At 40.4% G+C, this 17757-nt stretch overlaps 1 protein-coding gene across 2 annotated transcripts in view; it reads right to left on the bottom strand.

Annotated features, from left to right (window-relative positions):
• Positions 1–6463: 6463 nt before the first annotated feature.
• The window catches only part of LOC115750403 (transcription factor bHLH162-like), a 36840-nt gene continuing 25546 nt past the window's right edge, over positions 6464–17757 (bottom strand). The window contains exon 4 of one of the 2 annotated variants that reach the window (XM_048276509.1): positions 6464–6713. In XM_048276509.1, coding sequence (XP_048132466.1) covers positions 6627–6713 — 87 coding nt within the window. In that variant the 3' untranslated portion in view covers positions 6464–6626. The other variant, XM_048276511.1, reaches the window with a different exon arrangement.

Here is a 17757-nt window from a genome sequence, read left to right as displayed (position 1 = left end):
TTTACATAAAAAAAAAAGTCGACCGTTTTTCAAAGTAATGATGGATTACCTAAACGTTTCCTTTTCACGTCCATAGAAGTTGTCCGTTAACTTCCTTATAGATAAGAAGACGGTGCCTTTCATACACACCTCTTCATGAGACGTCTCTCAAACACCTCTTCACAGGATGTCTCTCAAATGGTGCCTCATGAACGCACCTTTTCCTCAACACACCCCATTGTGGATGAAAATGTAACAGTGAACAATCAAGCCTAGTAAAATTCAACAGGGCATAAAGATATGCGACCGGAAGTTTAGCACTTTTATCAACAAGGTGTCGGCTCAGATGCCAGTGAGTTCGCTCCTCTTCTTGTGATTGTGGGCTCAATTCTTGATGGAAACATTTCGGAGTAGAAACCCGAATGAACCAAAGCGATACGAGGGAGTTTTCCTTCAAGACCCCCGCAGAGGTGAGAAGTCTTGGAAAGTGAACAAAGGCCAAAGGATTCGACCAAAAAAAAAAAAAAACACATAGGCCAAAGGAAAAAAGCTTAATTCATGCATGTCCAAATGCTCAATTCTTTTTCGAAATTAGGGTAGGCCCGTGTTCAAGCAAGGAACCCCTTTCTGCTAATAATAGTAAATTATTTAGGCTATTTTTTTATACAAATTATTTAGGCTATTGATTAGCCTGTTAATCAGGCAATTGCATCCTAGCATCTAGCAAGCTGTCTCCTAATGACGAATGCTTGGTGACGTACTATGGATGACATCTCCTGCCACCACTTTCGGCATTGAAGTGCAGGACTGGACCCTAAAAAGCGACGGATAAACCCCAGGATAGACTAATAAGCATGCAAAGTGATAACTAATTCTTTGTTTGCTAAAAGCTACTAATACGATAGTTTGACAGTATTGTCAATTATTTTTGATTATATGATCTTCCAATCAATGAGTGTTTTACGCAAAATACGTGATGACGGTGTGTGAGTTTACGGTTGAGATTATACTGTCCCCGACGGTACTGTTAAGAAAGCATTTCCCTTATTTGCTTTCTCCTCTGCAAAGAAAAGCCTCAAGCACCTTATTTTCTCCATAAGCATTCACATGTAATCATTGACATGCACAATAGGCGTGATTCACAAGTTTCAAGTCTCTAGAACATCCACTATATCTTTTGGCGATCCATGTCAATTTCAATTCGGTTCCCAGTCGGATAAGAATTTTCAAACAGATTTAGTAAACTTAGAGAGAGAAAAATGGTTTAGGAGAGACAAAGATGGATAGCCAAAAGGATTGCTCAACAAGTGTTAATTTTCTTCGTTAAAGGTCTAAGTTCAAATTGTAATATCTATGCATTCAGTAGCGGAAGTAAGCTAAAATTTTATAGCAACAAAATAAACGTGGATTAGCACATAAATCACAAACAATCAACATATGAAGATCACAGTGTTGGCTACAAACGCGATAAGGATCAAATTTGATTATGTCCATCTGGAAAAACAAAGTTGTCATCTTTTGAAGGTAATTTTGTTTTTGTTTTTTTTGGTAAGGGTTGAAGGTAATTTTGTTGAAAGTGACTTTTCTGATAAAAGTAGGAAAAGAGAGGAGAAGTTCTCATCTCATTGTCATCATCGTCGTACGAACCAATGGAGTCAAAAGTGGAGATGTAGTGAAAGCACACTCATTTTACGGTTGTGGAGAGAGACATATGTGCTTTTCTCAGGGTTCATGTCAATCTTCCCAGGCTGGGATCATCATGGGGATTTGAATTGGAATGTTGAGGAATAGTGAAAAATTTTAAGGCTGTATTTATCTCGAGAAAAACAATTTTCATGATTTTTTTTTGGATTTTTTAGCATTTGGTTCGCGAAAAATAAGCCAATTAAGGAAAACATTTTTTACTCATGGAAAAACCTCTTTCAAAAGTGAGGAAAATATTTTTCTCTTTTCGAGAAGAGGAAAATATTTTCTCTCATCTTTGATCCCTCATCTCCTTTTCATTCATCTTCTTTTATTAGTTTAAAAAATAATTCCTTTTTTTTTTCATTTTTTCATTTTTAATTTTTTTCCTTTTCTTTATTTTTTCTTTTCCTTTTCTTTCTTTGCCGGTTACCCGCCACGGTAACAGGCGGCGACCGGCCATTGCTACTTGCACGAGGCCGGCGAGCTCAACCCAAGTCTTGTCGGATCTAATGAGGTCGAGCCGCGCCTCACAAGATCTTGCGAGGCTTGGCCTCGCCTTGCAAGCCGCCGCCGTGTCATGCGATTGGCCAAAACCAAAAAGACAAGAAAAAAAATAAAGGAAAAAGGAAAAAATATAAATAATTCAAAATTTTGAGTTTTTAAAAAAAATAAAAAAAATGAAAAAAAATTATTGAAAGGAGTGTATGGAGGAAAATCAAATCCAATTTTCCGTACCAAACATCCGGAAATATTTTTCAAGTCTTTTTCGTAGTTTACCCAAACACCGAAAAATATCATTATTTTCCTGAAAAATGACTTTATTGAAAATATTTTTCAGAAATGCCACATTTTTCACGAAACAAACTAAGCATAATCATTCCCCTAAGTGATTGTTCTCGTGTACCATGTAACTTCTTTGAAATCGAAGAATTATTTTATTTCCTATGGTGGAATGAGTTATCTTCAAATTCCCAGAAACATTGAGGAAAACCAAGAATGGAATCCAATCGGTATTTGTTCCAACTTCTTTGTAGCATAACTTTTAGAAAAGGCAACTTCTAGTTTCTTTCGGATAGTCTATTATGATGACCGAAACTTTCACCTGCTTAAAATAGGAGCAGGTTAGTGCTTGATAGTCTAGGATCATTTGGCACAAAAATTAAAATTCGACCAATTTAAGCATGATAAAGTAGTCAAGCATGATAAAGTGTCAAGCACGATACGTCACAAGTTGACTCCATTGTAAGCAATTAGAAGCTGTTGACTATAAACACGACACATCATAAGTCGACTCCACTGCAAGCATCCGTAAGTTCTTGGCTGTAAGTACGACACGTCATAAGCTGACTTTATTGCAAGCTGCCGACAAGTCGACCGGCCTAAGCCGACTGAACCATTATAAATAGAAACCGTCGTCAGTTCATTCCGTTAGCTCTTGTCAGAAGCCTCTGTCGTTACCCTACAGAATCGCCGCCCTTGGTTGTCTGCTTGCGCCCACTATCGCGGCTCGCCGTCGTCACCCGTCCCTTGCGACTCCTGTCGTTGCGCTGCCCTTGGCCAACCCCCTTTAGCCGTGCATCGCCTTGGTTGTGCACCACCCTAGTGTAACTGTGCCGTTCTTCGGCCGTCTTGTCCAATCATATGTCGTCCATTCGTCGCCTTTGGAAATTGGAATTTCTGAATCCAGGTGAGTGGATTTCTAACTTTTATGGTTTGCTTGGATTGACTTTAGAACTAGTCATCAATAGTTTGAAATCCTCATTGTATTCTTGAATTCTTGTCCGATATGCTTGATTCCTGCATTGATTGGTTTTCTAAAAAGAATTGATCATGAGAATAGTATAAATCATTCATTTGCATTGAATCTTTTGAGAACCGATGATGGTAGGATTGTATTGTGTATGCATGGCATGGCATGGCATATCATGAAACACTCATCGTGAGCTTTATTTGACATTAAACCACCATGAGGTTTATCCGGCGATGTGAAACACTCGTCGTGAGGTTTATCGGACGTTATACTGCCATGAGGTTTATCCCGCGATGCCCCATGGGGGCCGGACAGAATTTAGGATGTCCTTCGATGTTTTTTGATGGTCAGAGATGCCTCCACCCTTGTGAGCTTAAGATGCCTCTAGAGTGAGATGCCGAGTGAGGTTTATCCCCAAGGACGGCCCACTCGCATGAGGTTTATATGCGAAGGAGTCGGAGATATTGCATATAAATTCACAAGTTTTTGGAAAGGAACTGAATGCCCGAGATGTGTGCATTTGGATTTATGAATTGTTGATAGGGCATTCTGATTTTAGTGATTGCATTCTATTGGGTTAGATATTTATTTGCGGAGCTGTCGAGCTTACCCCTTGTGGGATAACTATTTTCAGGTTAGCATAGTTAACCAGTGATGTTGGCAGCAATGAGTAACTTATGGATGTTGGTGGAGAATTATGAAGTCCGCTTGTGAAGGTGACGTTAAGCTGGAGTTGTTATCGTATTTTGTGATACTCCCATTGTCTTTGAACTTTTGTAAAAAACTAATTGAAAGATATAAATAAAAGGTGGTTGTCTGATATGTGTGATATCTGGTTAGCGAAACCATGAAAGGCCATGCCCTTTGATTAAGCATGCCTGCTGTATTGCTATTTTATTTTGACATGCACTTGTATCGGTATGGCCGCTTGATTGTTTTTATTCAGAGCTTCCGCATGCACCAGTTACTCTTATTAAGGAAAGATTAATTAAATAAGAGAGTAGGATTTCGGAAAGCCTTGTCGTCGGGGTGATGACGGTATGAGATGCCACAACTATCGAGTGGAAATAGTTTTCAGCGAGGTTATGTTGACTTCACAACAGTGGAAGCAAGTAGTGTTACATAAAAGGCACTAAAGCAAATATTTTCAAGGTCGTCAAGATTATTAATCCAATAGTTTTGATTTGCTAATTGAAGATTCTATTGGGAGCTTCTCTTGGCTTGAAAATACTAATAGTTTGAGGGGTGTTCATTACATTTTCTACATATGTTGCTCAAGTGTTATTTCCAATTGAGTTTGAAAAAAGAAATTAATTTATGTGATTTTCCAAATTTCGTGAATATTGCTACAATATTCACCGTTAAGAATTCAACGCCTGATTTGGACAATTTCGATGCTTTTGGCCGTGTTTTGTTGAGTTTTCTTGGTAAATGAAGCCCATGTATTTTTTAATTTGTTGAAAATTCCGTCAGACATACTCGTTGGAATAGAGAAGAGGAGTCTCTCAACCACCTTGCTATTTCCATTTCTTATTTTATATTAGTTGTTTAATGTCACCAAAGATTTAGGATAGCGTTCTTACATAGATTTGCTTCCTTCTAAGTTGCCTGTAAATGAGGAATTTTTTGGTATGGTTCTTATCTATTTCTTAGCGAGATAGAGTTGACTTTTGGGGAGAAACTGTAAGGGTTAAACATTACATTTGAGTCGCAATCTTCTTTGCATCGCTCCATCTATAGTTGAATCTTGTGCTGCTTTCCTTATAGAGATGGTCATATGAATCGAATCACGTAAATTGAATATCTGATTTGTTTTCTATCTTCTAGTTTATATGTATCCTATCGATTGTTTGTGCAATAAGAGCAGTTCTTGTTCTACGTTACGGGCCTTTTCAATTTCATATTTGTAGACATGACTCAAACACCAAGAACCAAGGGAAAGTCCAAATCCAAGCAGAAGGTGGGAAATTTCCAAGTGTTAGAATTCATTGGAAGGATCATGGTCTGCCTATGTAGGTTATCATAGCCCTTGACCCATATTGGATAACTGCCATGGCAATTATTCCTTTTAAACGTGATAAAACGATCACATTCTCTTCCTTATGTCAATTCTAAAGAACAAAAAAGACGTTATTCTCTACAGAGAGAGAATAGTGAAAAGAACGCGAATGACGAGGCCTCCCGCTTCTCTCTCGAACATGACAAACGAACGGACAATTTCTTGAGGGCTGCAACGGTAACATTTAATTTGTGGAAAATGAGGTATGTTTGTTAATCGTGATATACTTCTACGATCAATGATTCAAGTATGTTCTTGAGCATGTACTCCGTATAGTTCTGCTACGTATTGTTGACGTGTGGTTCATATTCCCTTGCGACAGCAAAGCACATGTGTTTTGCTCTATGTTGAGTAGGCGGGGGTTCGAGGGAGGTGCCCCCTTGAGAAGCCAAAGGGCTTTTACGATTTAAACCCATAATTTTTCATTAGTAGTTTGAGCTTGAGCTTATGAATAACTACTGCTATATATACTCTTTTTCGCTTGTAATTGAGTGATGTAACGAGAGATACGAGATGCTAACCATAATGGCATCCTCTGCTGGACGTAGCCCTAATTCAAGTGTGAACTAGGATAAAATCTAGCGTCTCAATTTTCTCTTTCTCACTCGTTTTACTTAACTGTAATTGTGTGTCGATCCTAACACGTATGTTGTGGGATGCATTCCCTTCACCAATATACAAGTGTGACATATAATCTCAATTTTTATGACTCTTTTAGACTTGGATACATCATAAAATAATTTTATAACGTATTACGATGTTTTCATACATAGAGTGCGTTTGTTTCGTAGAAATGAATAATATAGAAAATGTTCTCCTAAAAATGATCACTTATGTCATGGATTGAAATGAATAAACGGGAAATGCTTTCATCATCCACAAAGATATCTAGTTGAATTCCAAGATCGACCCTTCTCCAAAAGGAAAAAGAAAGACCAGAAGGGAGTTTTGAAAGAAGGTTGCGGCTGGCATTCAGTACATAAATTACAGAAACAATGCAGCTCGTACTTTCACATACCATATAGAAATACATGATTTGGTGACAAATCAGCCCATGAAAGACACAATTTCCTATGTAACAACTCAGTGAAAAGGCACATTTCTACAATCCTCTAAAGATTCAAATAATTCTGCAAAATCCAAAGCACTAGATCAAGGATGAAGCTCCGTTAGCATATCATTGACAACCTCCTGTAGCCTTTGAGATATTCTCACGTCTGAGGAATCACCATCTCCAACCTGCGACATACTCAAGCTTGGAAACAGAACTGAAACCAATTGAAATGGCTTAAAGAAGAACATAAAGAAGGACACGAAAAATATTTCCTGCAAGCCCTGGCATGGAGTTTCCATTAGCCTCTCCATATCAAAAGTTAAAGTCATTGAAGCATTGACTTTTCTCAGTATACACTTGGTGCGTGATTGACTTTAATTGACTCTAATGTCTTTCTGTCAATACTGCGACAGCTGATAGAATGACTTTGCACCGATTAATCTGCTGTAATTTAATTTGTACTTCTCAAGCCTGTTTAGGAAATTCCTAGACGAGTCATGTTAATGCTAGGCGTACCAAAACTCTTTTACCTAATTTGTTTACAAAATGCATGCGAGTTTTTAGACATGAGAATTAATTGTACTCATATAGGCAGCACACATCTGTCACGACCTAAAAAATAAACAAGTTAATTTTCGGGCTAATGGATTATCAGGTTAATTAATTAACTAACCTAACTCGGACTCTCCCAAGTCCATACCAAATCGCAACTTAAGGTTCAAATGATTAACATGCAATATATTTTGAATTTGGAGTCGCCACTAATCATTTTCGGTAGGTTGATTAGAAACCTAAATAAAATAGCGGGAGAAAACTATCTTATTTCCGCGAACCAGAGATTTTGAATTCGGGGATTTGGTTACGCTAGATTACTCTAACGCCCTTTCGGTACCATTTTCATGAAAAAATATTTGATTTGGCAATTTTGATGGATTTTACTTGAAATTCAAAGATGCAATTTTTTTGGTTTTTTCTTCTTTTTTATGGGGATGTAAAACATTGAACTTTGTACGATATACACCATGGGTGATTTAGAAAGAAAGAAAACGCAGCCAATCACGAGTATTTATAAAAATAAATTAACATGTAATGATGCTAAATTTTGAGACACGTAACATGTCTAAAATAAACAAACAAATGTTCACACCAAACGATTACATTTTTGTAGATCGAGATGGAAAGAGTTACCTTCTATTACACAAAATCTTACTCACGTACACGTTATGGCTTCCTTCAAGATCTCGGAGTTGGAAGAACGTGGCTATCGTCGAAAAAGGCAAGCAGCGGCGTTGTTGGATGGCGAGAGGCGAAGTACGTGTCGGGACTCGTCAAAGATGATGCTCGACTAAAACTCTTTTCTTCACTCTCAAATTTTCTCTTCCAACTTTTCTCAAGAACTCTATTTTTCCTCTCTAAAGAATTTCTCTCACAAATTCTCTCAATTCTCTTCCACTCTAAAACTCTCTCAATTCTCTTTCACTCTAAAACTCTCTCAATTCTCTTTTTTCTCTTCCACTCTTCCTAAAAAAACTCTCTCAATTCTCTTCTACTCTCTCTCTCAATTCTCTTCCACTTCCCCCTCTTTTATAGGCAAAGTTCTCCATCCTTCATTCTTCATCTTCACTTCTTCACCTTCCATTTTCATCTTCTCTTCTTCATCTTCATTTCTTCACCTTCCATTTTCATCTTCCCTTCTTCATATTCATCTTCTCTTCTTCATCTTCCCTTCACCATCTTCCTTTCATTATCTTCTCTTCTTTATCTTCTCTTCACTATCTTCCTTTCTCCATCTTCTTTTGGTATTTGCAATGTAGTCCCTGAAGTTTCAAGTATTTGCAATACGGTCCCCGAAGTTTTAAGTATTTGCAATACAGTCCCTGAAGTTTCAAATCTTCTCGGTGTATTTTTCCATCCCGCAAAATTAAGTGTTCTGCTTGCCCAATTATATGCCAATGCAATGTACGCTAAAAATAAATATGTGAGATGATTTTTTATTTAGAACTAAAATTAGTTCTAATTTTTATGCAAAAAATAGATTAGTCAAAATTTAGGCGTCAACAGCTGCCCCTCTTTGAGTGGAGGCTCGTAGAGGTTCCGCTCAAAGACAAAATTGAACCCTAAATTTTGACAGTGCAAATGATGAATGAATTTTTTTTGCGGGAGTTTTAATCCCATTTTTTTTAATGTAATGAAGTGATGCATGATATGCAAGACTGTAAATAACATGTGTCATAATTCCTCTTTTCCATGTTAGAGAAACATGCACATGGATCGCATACAAGAATACCTGTTTTACCAAATTTCTCGTAAGCTAATGGTTCTCTTAATTTTCAAGTTTCTTTTTGCGGATGCAAGGATTTTAAGGTATCGGTGCCTTATACGTTACCGCAGGCTTCTTTACGGTGCGAGACAACGCAAGATATGTGTGTCGTTTGAGATCACAAGAGCTACGTCGTTGTGAGTCGAAAGAAGTGGGATCAAGTTCACAAGAGCTACGTCGTTGTGAGTTGATTAAATGTCGAAATCGCCAGTGCATATGTCTTCATGATTCGATAAAGGGGAACCAAAATCATAAGAGCTACGTCGTTATGATTTGGTTTGGATAAAAAAATATGGGTGCTTATGTCTTCATGATTTGATAAAGGAGCCGAAAATCATAAGAGATATGTCATTATGAGCCGACTAAAGGTCAAGATCACCGGTGCATACGTCTTCGTGATTCGATACGAAAATCATAAGAGCTACGTCGTTATGATTTGAAGAGATGTCAAGATCGCCAGTGCATATGTCTTCACGTCCCGAGATTGAAACCATAAGAGCTACGTCGTTATGATTTGATAAGATATCAAGATCGCCGGTGCATATGTCTTTACGTCCCGAGATTGAAACCATAAGAGTTACGTCGTTATGATTTGATAAGATGTCAAGATCGCCGGTGCATATGTCTTCACGTCCCGAGATTGAAACCATAAGAGCTACGTCGTTATGATTTGATAAGATGTCAAGATCGCCGGTGCATATGTCTACACGACTTGACGGAAGAGGCATATTGCCCGAATTGAACAATATTTAATAGGAGCACCATCGAATGGAATCGATAAGTACAAAAGGGGCATATTGCCTGAATTGAATCATAACAACTATCATGAGAAGAGTTGTTAATTTGAAAAGGGGTTCAGAAAACTTACCTGGGTTCTCCAAACGATTAATCAAGGAACGAAGCAGATTGCTGTATTGTACCTGGTAGGCATTTGCCAGCAAAACTTGCTCATTCAATAATCCTTGGATGAATTTCGAGACCTTGGGAGGGAACTCGAACATCGGGAATGTATTACCTATCATAGAATGTCGGAGGTAACACACACAAACATATTCAACAATGAGTATAATGCAATCACTCATACTATGGTTCATGCATAACCATTCTGTCAAGTTTGCATTACCAATTTTGTCCAGGGAGGTTCTCACATTACGAATACCTCGAATGTGAGCTGAATGGGGGGACTTCAATCCGAAAGGGCTTTCTCTCACTCTCGAGAAAAGCTATTTATCCTGTCTGCAGGATTCAAGAGAAATCACTCAATCTTTCCATCATCGCATTCGATAAGGATCCAAGTAATCTCGCAATTGATACGACCGAGTCGATCCGGAGGTCTTGATTAGGACCGTAATGAGAGCTAGGTCAAAGGTTTACAAAGGGGACTCCGGTTGAGTCAAGGCTGCTGAAATGAATTTCTTCATCATTTGCTCCGGATTTACAAGTCAAGAATCTTGCAAAAATGAGAGAGAAATAATCTTACTCGAACTTCTTCGAGTGATGCTTAAAATCATTTAACTCTACGTTAACTCAAGTGCCCTAATCGGAAGAGACTTTGGAGGGTTATAACGTAGGCTAGGATTGGGGACCGAGGAACGAAAAGGCTCGTTTTGGCTCAGAAATTAAATGAGAATGGGCTTGACGTTGGTGATCATCGCCGACTAGTCACCGATCTTGGTCTTACGGAAATGTCTTCAGAAAGAATACCATCATTGAATGAGGGATGGTAGTTTTCTACTGAAAATTGCACTTTACAAACTGATTTCTTGGGGAGTTTTCTTCACAACAAGTGTCTGTCAAGGATTTGCAAGAGACACAATGCAAACATGTACATGGAATTTACAACTTAACATGCAAAAATGTACATTCAAAATTCAGAAGTACTTTACAAATGAATGTGCATTGGCCTTACTTTTGGTAGGCACTTTGCTTTTCCTATGCTTGAAATTTTCATATGAGATCGGCCTTTGCTTTTCTTACTCCCGACTCTCATTTTTCTTTTTTTCTTCTTTTTTTTCGAGAAAAGATTTCTTTTCCTTTTTCTTTGAGAGCCCTTCGACATCTCTTTATTTTGCTTTTTTTTATTTTTTTTTTTTTTTTTTTTTTTTAGAGCGGGCCCTTCTCCTTTAAGCTGAGTTTGCCTCTCCTTTTTTTTACAATCCCATGACTTTGAACCAGGAATTACAACAAGCATAATGATCATTCGGGAATTCTCTGTTGACTCGACCATCTCCAATTCTAATCCTTGGGAAAATGCTATCTTCGCCTTTGGAATGAGCAAATGATCACCAACGGGGGTTTAATAAATGAATTTGCAGGCTCAAGTGGGCTATGCAAAGAATGAAGTGTATAGGATAGAGAAGTGAATGATCTTCATCATCCTAAGGCACTTGAATTAAAATTCGAGTATAAATGCAAAGAAACACCCGCAGATTAATGTTAGTCCGAGTAAGAAAATTTCTAACCATTTACCTCGTGTTGCTGTTAGAATTAACTCGTCTGGACCCCGATGTAGGGTGGTTCTTGACAGGGGTAAAGAAATGAAACCACCGCTCAAAAGGGGTAATCAATGGATAACCCGTAGTGTTTAGGATAGAGAAATGAACGCCTCCGTTACTTCGGTTATCGTACCTTTTGCGAGAAAACTCTTTACCTCGGGGAATGCGGAATTTGGCCACCGTTCATCTCGCCTGAAAAAATGGGACGTGTTTGGAAAAAGATTGCCTTTCATCATCCTGTCTCGCCCCATTCCATACATTCGATGTATCTTATGCGGTTCATGTTCCTTATTCAGAGTTGATAAATTAAACATGAGGAACAATCATGCACAAACTATGCAATGTATGAGTGTTTTCGAGCATATAAAATGCAGCAACTTTTTATCTTGGTGGATAGAATTTGCAAGCACATAAGAAACTTCTTAGGGGCGTGGATCGTGAGTTGCCCCTGCTCATGCAAATGAGTTGCAAAACTTCATTATTTGGTTCGAGACATGAGATTGTCAAAGGCTCAGGGAATTTCTCATTTCATTAATTTCTCGGGGAGAAGGGATACTTCCGTATCTGGAAAGGCAATGACCCCAGTAAAAATCAAAAGGGAAAGCATCAATGTACGTTCTCATGTTCTAAACGAGTTGAAACGATACCGCTTTACCCTTGTACGAATTTCTTGTGAACTTTGAATTGAAAGGATCAACTCATCTGGATTGGATTGTATGTCCGGGATGTTATCTCTCCGGTCTTGTAACCATCTGGGCTGAGTTTCAATCGGCATTGAACTGCGAAGCAAAAAGGTTTTTATTAATCTTTGTACATTGATGCCAAATCCCGGGATCGAACCTAGGACGCCTCGGACCACTGTCATTCCCCCAACCACTAGGCTGTGGTGATGTTGGCGTCCACGGTTGGTTCGCTTTTTGCTATATTGTTCTCAAAACAGTTGGCAATCTCCTGTCGAGAATGAAATAAGCTTAAATCAGAGTTTGAAATGATTGAGAGCCAATTGGGACGATACGGAGTTACCCATCTTTGAGTCCGCTTGGCCTTTTACTCGTATTCTCCCAAGTAAGGCTATTCGGAATCTCTCTTTACGGGCGTTCAGGGGCGTCGTCCACAAATTGATTTTCTACAGGCCTAGCTTAACAAGGAACTCACGCATTTGATAAGGGAGGAGAAAATTCGCCCTTTAACTCTAGGCAAATTCTAGACAGCTAGAAAGTAAAAAAAATATCCCACGCGGGGGAACTATACATGGAATCAAAGAAGTATTCATGCGAGATTGGTTCCACCTCTCTTGCTGGCCATTCCAATGATCGACTGATTTTGTCTTGGATTATACACCAACGATCGTTGTTCAAGGATCCATAATCACTTGCTTCGGATCACAACTCGGGAGGTCCTTCAGCTCCGAACCGGCCGATCAATGTGGTGAGCTCATCATCAAAGTAATCTTCTGATTGATACTCGAATTGGGTAGTGTTACTTGCTAACACTAGCGACGGATTTCCCACTTTGTTTTCACCGTGAGCGGTCTGACCCCTTGAGCTTGAACTTCCGCCGTTGCTCGGAAACTTGTAGGGATGATCAACTCGGTCTGCTGCTAGAACCACCATCGGAAGGTTGGTATGACATGTATTCTTGATTGGGAAGTGGCCGAGTACCTTTTGCTCGGTAGATTTTCCCGGTATTGATCTTCCAATCAACTTTGGTCTGTCGTGTTGGTCCCAACCTGCATCGTGCTTCCTCGCCTTATCTCTAACCCTTTGAAGGTGATTCGTGACACTTTGCATGGTGAGTCCGTCTATATTCATTATTCGTGTACAGCCATTGGTCGTCTTTGAATTGATTCCTAGCTGTCGAACCGCCTCAATGAATATAGAATGAAGCTTGGCGGACCAAAGGGGCCTTTTCTTTTGGACAAAATCGTCGTCATCAGCTTGGTCGTAGTTTTTTTGTTCGAGTAATTGCTTCCTTACAGCATGCTGCCAAATGTTTTGGAGCATTCGAACGCAGACCGGCTTCTGTAGGACGTCTCGAGCACCATGCAATGTGGCCCTCGTTATGAGCTGGCGATCATTACTTGCGATACTACGATGACCTTGTATGTCTAACTCGAAATCAATGATCTTTAAGAGATCGAAACCGTCCATATTGATCCCTACCACGGCTGTGACGACGATGTCAAACTCTTCTTTGTACTTGCCTCAAGCACTTCTAAGGCATCCGTTGCCTTCGCATAAGCAAAAACCCGTACATGCAACTTCTCAAAGCATAGCAACGAGGATTGAGAGGGAAACGGGGTTGCCATCAATGGCCATGACTCATGCAGATCCTCGGGATAGGAAGGTTCCCATACTTCCGCTTGGAATGAACGTGTTTTTCTTTTAAAACCTTCCATATGTAGACCGAAAATGGCTGTTTCGACTAGAGAATGAGCTTTAGATGTTCTTGGACTTGCAAAAACAAATTGCCCGAAAATCACAAAAGCGATGATGGCCTTTCGTGACGGATTCCGAAGGTCGCTAGGTGTATGGAGACTTCAAGTTCTTTATAAACTTCCTCTCTCTTTTTTTTATTAGTCTTGCAGACGGGTTTTCGCTTTCTCTACGAAAGAGGACAGCTTTTTCTCTCCTTTTCGGTCTTAGTGCCTTGGATCCGTTTCGTAATAACTCTTGCCTCTCACTCCATCTATCATCTTCTTCCTTTTCTGATATGGAGGAGCCCTCAAATCTTTTCACTTTCTCTACAAACGAGGCAGTTACTTCCCTCCTCAAATCTTTTCGCTCCCTCCTACGAGCGAGGCGGTTATTTCCCTCTTCAAATCTTTCCGCTTTCTCCTACGAACGAGACAGTTATTTCCCTCCTCAAATCTTTTTGCATCTACCTATGTGAAGGCTTTTAATGCTTTTTCTTTCGGCGTTCAGTCAAATCTGACAAAGAATTCACGCATTTAAGCATGACGATATTTGCGGATAGTACTGTTCTTTGCCCCTTGATTATCTCTAGGCGTAAAAGGAAGAATGTCTCGCATGGGGACTTTGTAACAAACAGTACATTCATTCACGCATGTCTCTACTTCTCTTGAGAATTCATAAGGGCTAGCTAGTAATGCTCAAAAGAGTGATATTTTGAAAGCCCATAATAAAAACTCAAGCTTCATGTAGGCTACAGATTCGAGTTTCATCGGTGTTAAATTGGCCGACCGTGACATCAGGGAAACTCCAATTGTAGTGATGCATGTCACTTCCCTCGAAAGGCATCGGTTACGCCTCCGCAAGGCCGACTTTCCGGGATGTATCCCCAACGAAATCCGATTGTGCGAGAACTTGCTCGGGAGGATGAATCGATAAATGAGCATTTTCAATGCTCGGATGTGGCTCATCAAGGAACATGCCACTAAAGGTGATGGGGTTGCTGCAGACATGGCAAATAGCGATGTTAAGAGCATCCCTATACCTCTTGATCTCTGCTCGAAGCTCTTCATTTTCTTCCTTTAGAGACGCAAGTTCATGACTTTCACTCTGAACTTTCACTCGGGCCCGCTTGTTTTGAAACCAAAACCTGACCTTCAAGGGCTCCATTCCTAGCTTCCGGCTCAACTCATTTTTTCGTTTCCCGTTCACGTAAGGGCACTCCTTGAAGGCAGCTTCGAGCTCTTTGATTTGATGTTTTCTTTTCTGGGGTTGACTACGGCTGCTGCTGCTGCTATTGTTGTTGTTGTTATCGAGATCTTGAACTTCACCGCCAAGGGAGTTGGGTTTTACGGCTTCTGCGCTGGATCTGGCCTCGAAATTCAGCAGTTCATTCTCGGGGATGTCTAGGTTGGTTGCCTCCGGTAAGTGCTGGTAGCCTCCAAACATATTGGATTGAAATACTTCTTACTTCCTTTTGTTCACTCTACTCTCCGCTGTATGCTTACTCTCTCCAAATTCTTCTGAGTAAACATGCATGTTCCAGAGTCTCCCTTTTAACGTGGATGAAAACCACCAAGCCAGTGCTTCTCCCAAGATTTCATGTTTCCCGTTCTGTCTTCTTCATTTCCTTCTGACATGCTGGGACCCTCAAATCTTTTCTGCGGTATGCTTGTCCCTCTTTTAATATGGCGAGACCTTTAAGTCATTTCGCAACTTTTTCGAATTGGTGAGCCTCGAGATGGTAGATCCGTGATTCACGGACGAAACGTCTGTAGTTTTGCCCGGATAATTAACTCGGCCCCCACAATAATTATTGCTATAACTTTTTCTGCCCTTTAAATTAGGATTTAACGCCGAGACGATTATCGCTTTCATATCTTCATCTCCAACCTTCTAAGCACTCTTTCGCATCCACTCTTTTTAGCAACTTCAAGAACAATGGCCTCCCTCCTGCACGCGTCTTCTCGGCTGAAGTTTTGGCCAAATGGGAGAAACTTTATAATCTCTTAGGCCAGGGCTACTCTTATATAGCCAACCATCCGGAGGTCGAAACCGAAATCCGTCTCATGTTTACGGATATGGACACCGTTTCTATTCAAGGTACCGAGTTAGAAAAGGAATATAGGATCTTCCCTACCCTCTTCACTAACTTCCCGGAGGCTTACCATCTTGCTCATCAAGATGTTACTTTGGCTCATCTTGTGAGAGCTCGCTATCGGGGATCGGTCGGACAGACTTGGTGTTGGCCGGTCTTGTAGCCGACAATCATAAGAAGGCCCTTGACTATGGTAATGAACAAGTCTCGCTGGCGATTCGTGAGAGGGGAACTTGGTGGAACGTTTGGCCATGTCCCGGACCATCTTCGAGCGCGATCCGCTCGATATCGTTTGAAATTCCAATGTACATGGCTGGAAGAAAGGCTGGGACGATCCGACCCTGGATATAGCCCGCGGGAGAATGCTGATCCATGACTTGGAATCTGCTGCCGAGTATCACGAGGACAGGGTGGCCAAGCTTAAAGAGAAATGTGAGCTCCTCCTCTTTAAGGCTGGCGGATCTCGATTCTCGAAGCGATCGGTGTAGGCGGAGCATCAACCGTATGGAGAGTCGAGTTAAACTCCTTTGTGATGCTCATTAGGGCTCGGTTTGGCTTTACGTTCCCACCCCGATGATCCGTTTGTAAGGTTTCCCGATGGATGGAATAAATGCAAGTTTTTATCGATTTGCATTTCGCTTTCGCATTATTCCTTCTTCCATGTCTTGACGATTTTATCTTGGTCGTCATATTTTTTTGCAAGATAACCCCTTTACTTTGTGGATATGTAAATCTCACGCTCCCGATGATCAATTCAATTGGGCCAGAGAAACCCCCATTTGAAATAATCTCTCAACAAACGAATGCCCGAATGTGAACAACTCAAGGATCTGTCTTAATATTATAACTCGATTATGAAAACATGAGAGTAAATCAAGTATAATATTTTTTTACAAAGCATCAGAATTGACTGGATTGGTAAAGACACGACCATCCATCTCGGCTAGAATTAAAGCACCACCAGGGAGCACCTTCTTTACTATATATGGACCACCATAGTTTGGAGCGAACTTCCCTTCTAGAAGTGGGACCATTGGCAACAATTTTCGCAAGACCAGGTTATTGATCCGAAAATATCGAGGCCGAACTTTTTTGTTGAATGAATTAGCAACCCTCTGCTGATAACACCGGCCATGATATATAACCTTAAGTCTCTTTTCATCGATCAGATTCAATTGGCTCGCCCTCTGCTGGATCCATTCAGCTTCCGTCAAGATAGCTTGAGACGGTATACGTAAGGAAGGAATTTCCACTTCAACTGGTAGAACAGCCTCCATTCCATATACAAGAGAATACGGGGTTGCCCCGGTAGATGTCCGGATCGAGGTCCGATACGCCATAAGTGCAAATGGCAACCTCTCATGCCAATCGCGATAATTTTCAGCCGTCTTCGCTAAGATTTTCTTGATGTTCTTATTGGCGGCTTCTCTTGCTCCATTCATCTCGAGGACGATATAGGGAAGAGTTCGGATGCTTGATCTTGAACAATTCGTCCATTAGCTTGTTGTTTAAGTTCGAGCCATTGTCGGTGATTATAGCTTCAGGTGAACCGTATCGAGCAATGATATCCCGGCGGATAAAATTCACGATATTTCGTGCCGTGACCGCTAAATAGGATGCGGCTTCGATCCATTTGGAGAAATAGTCAATCGCCACCAAGATGAATCGATGGCCATTGGATGCTTTAGGGTTGATAGGGCCGATAACATCAATGCCCCACATAGAAAACGGCCATGGTTCGGATAACCGATGCAACTCGTTTGGAGGGACATTAATCTTGTTACCATGAATCTGACATTTGTGACAGCTTCGGACATGCTGAACCGGGTTGGAAGTCCCATCATACTTCTTGAAGTCGGGCATCTTGAACTTCTCCGGCACCGTGACCGAAGTTGTCCGTAGGGG

Source organism: Rhodamnia argentea, chromosome 3, assembly GCF_020921035.1.
Source record: "Rhodamnia argentea isolate NSW1041297 chromosome 3, ASM2092103v1, whole genome shotgun sequence".
NCBI lineage: Eukaryota > Viridiplantae > Streptophyta > Magnoliopsida > Myrtales > Myrtaceae > Rhodamnia > Rhodamnia argentea.
Note: the sequence above shows the minus strand (reverse complement) of the source record. Positions and strands in the feature narration are given on the sequence as shown.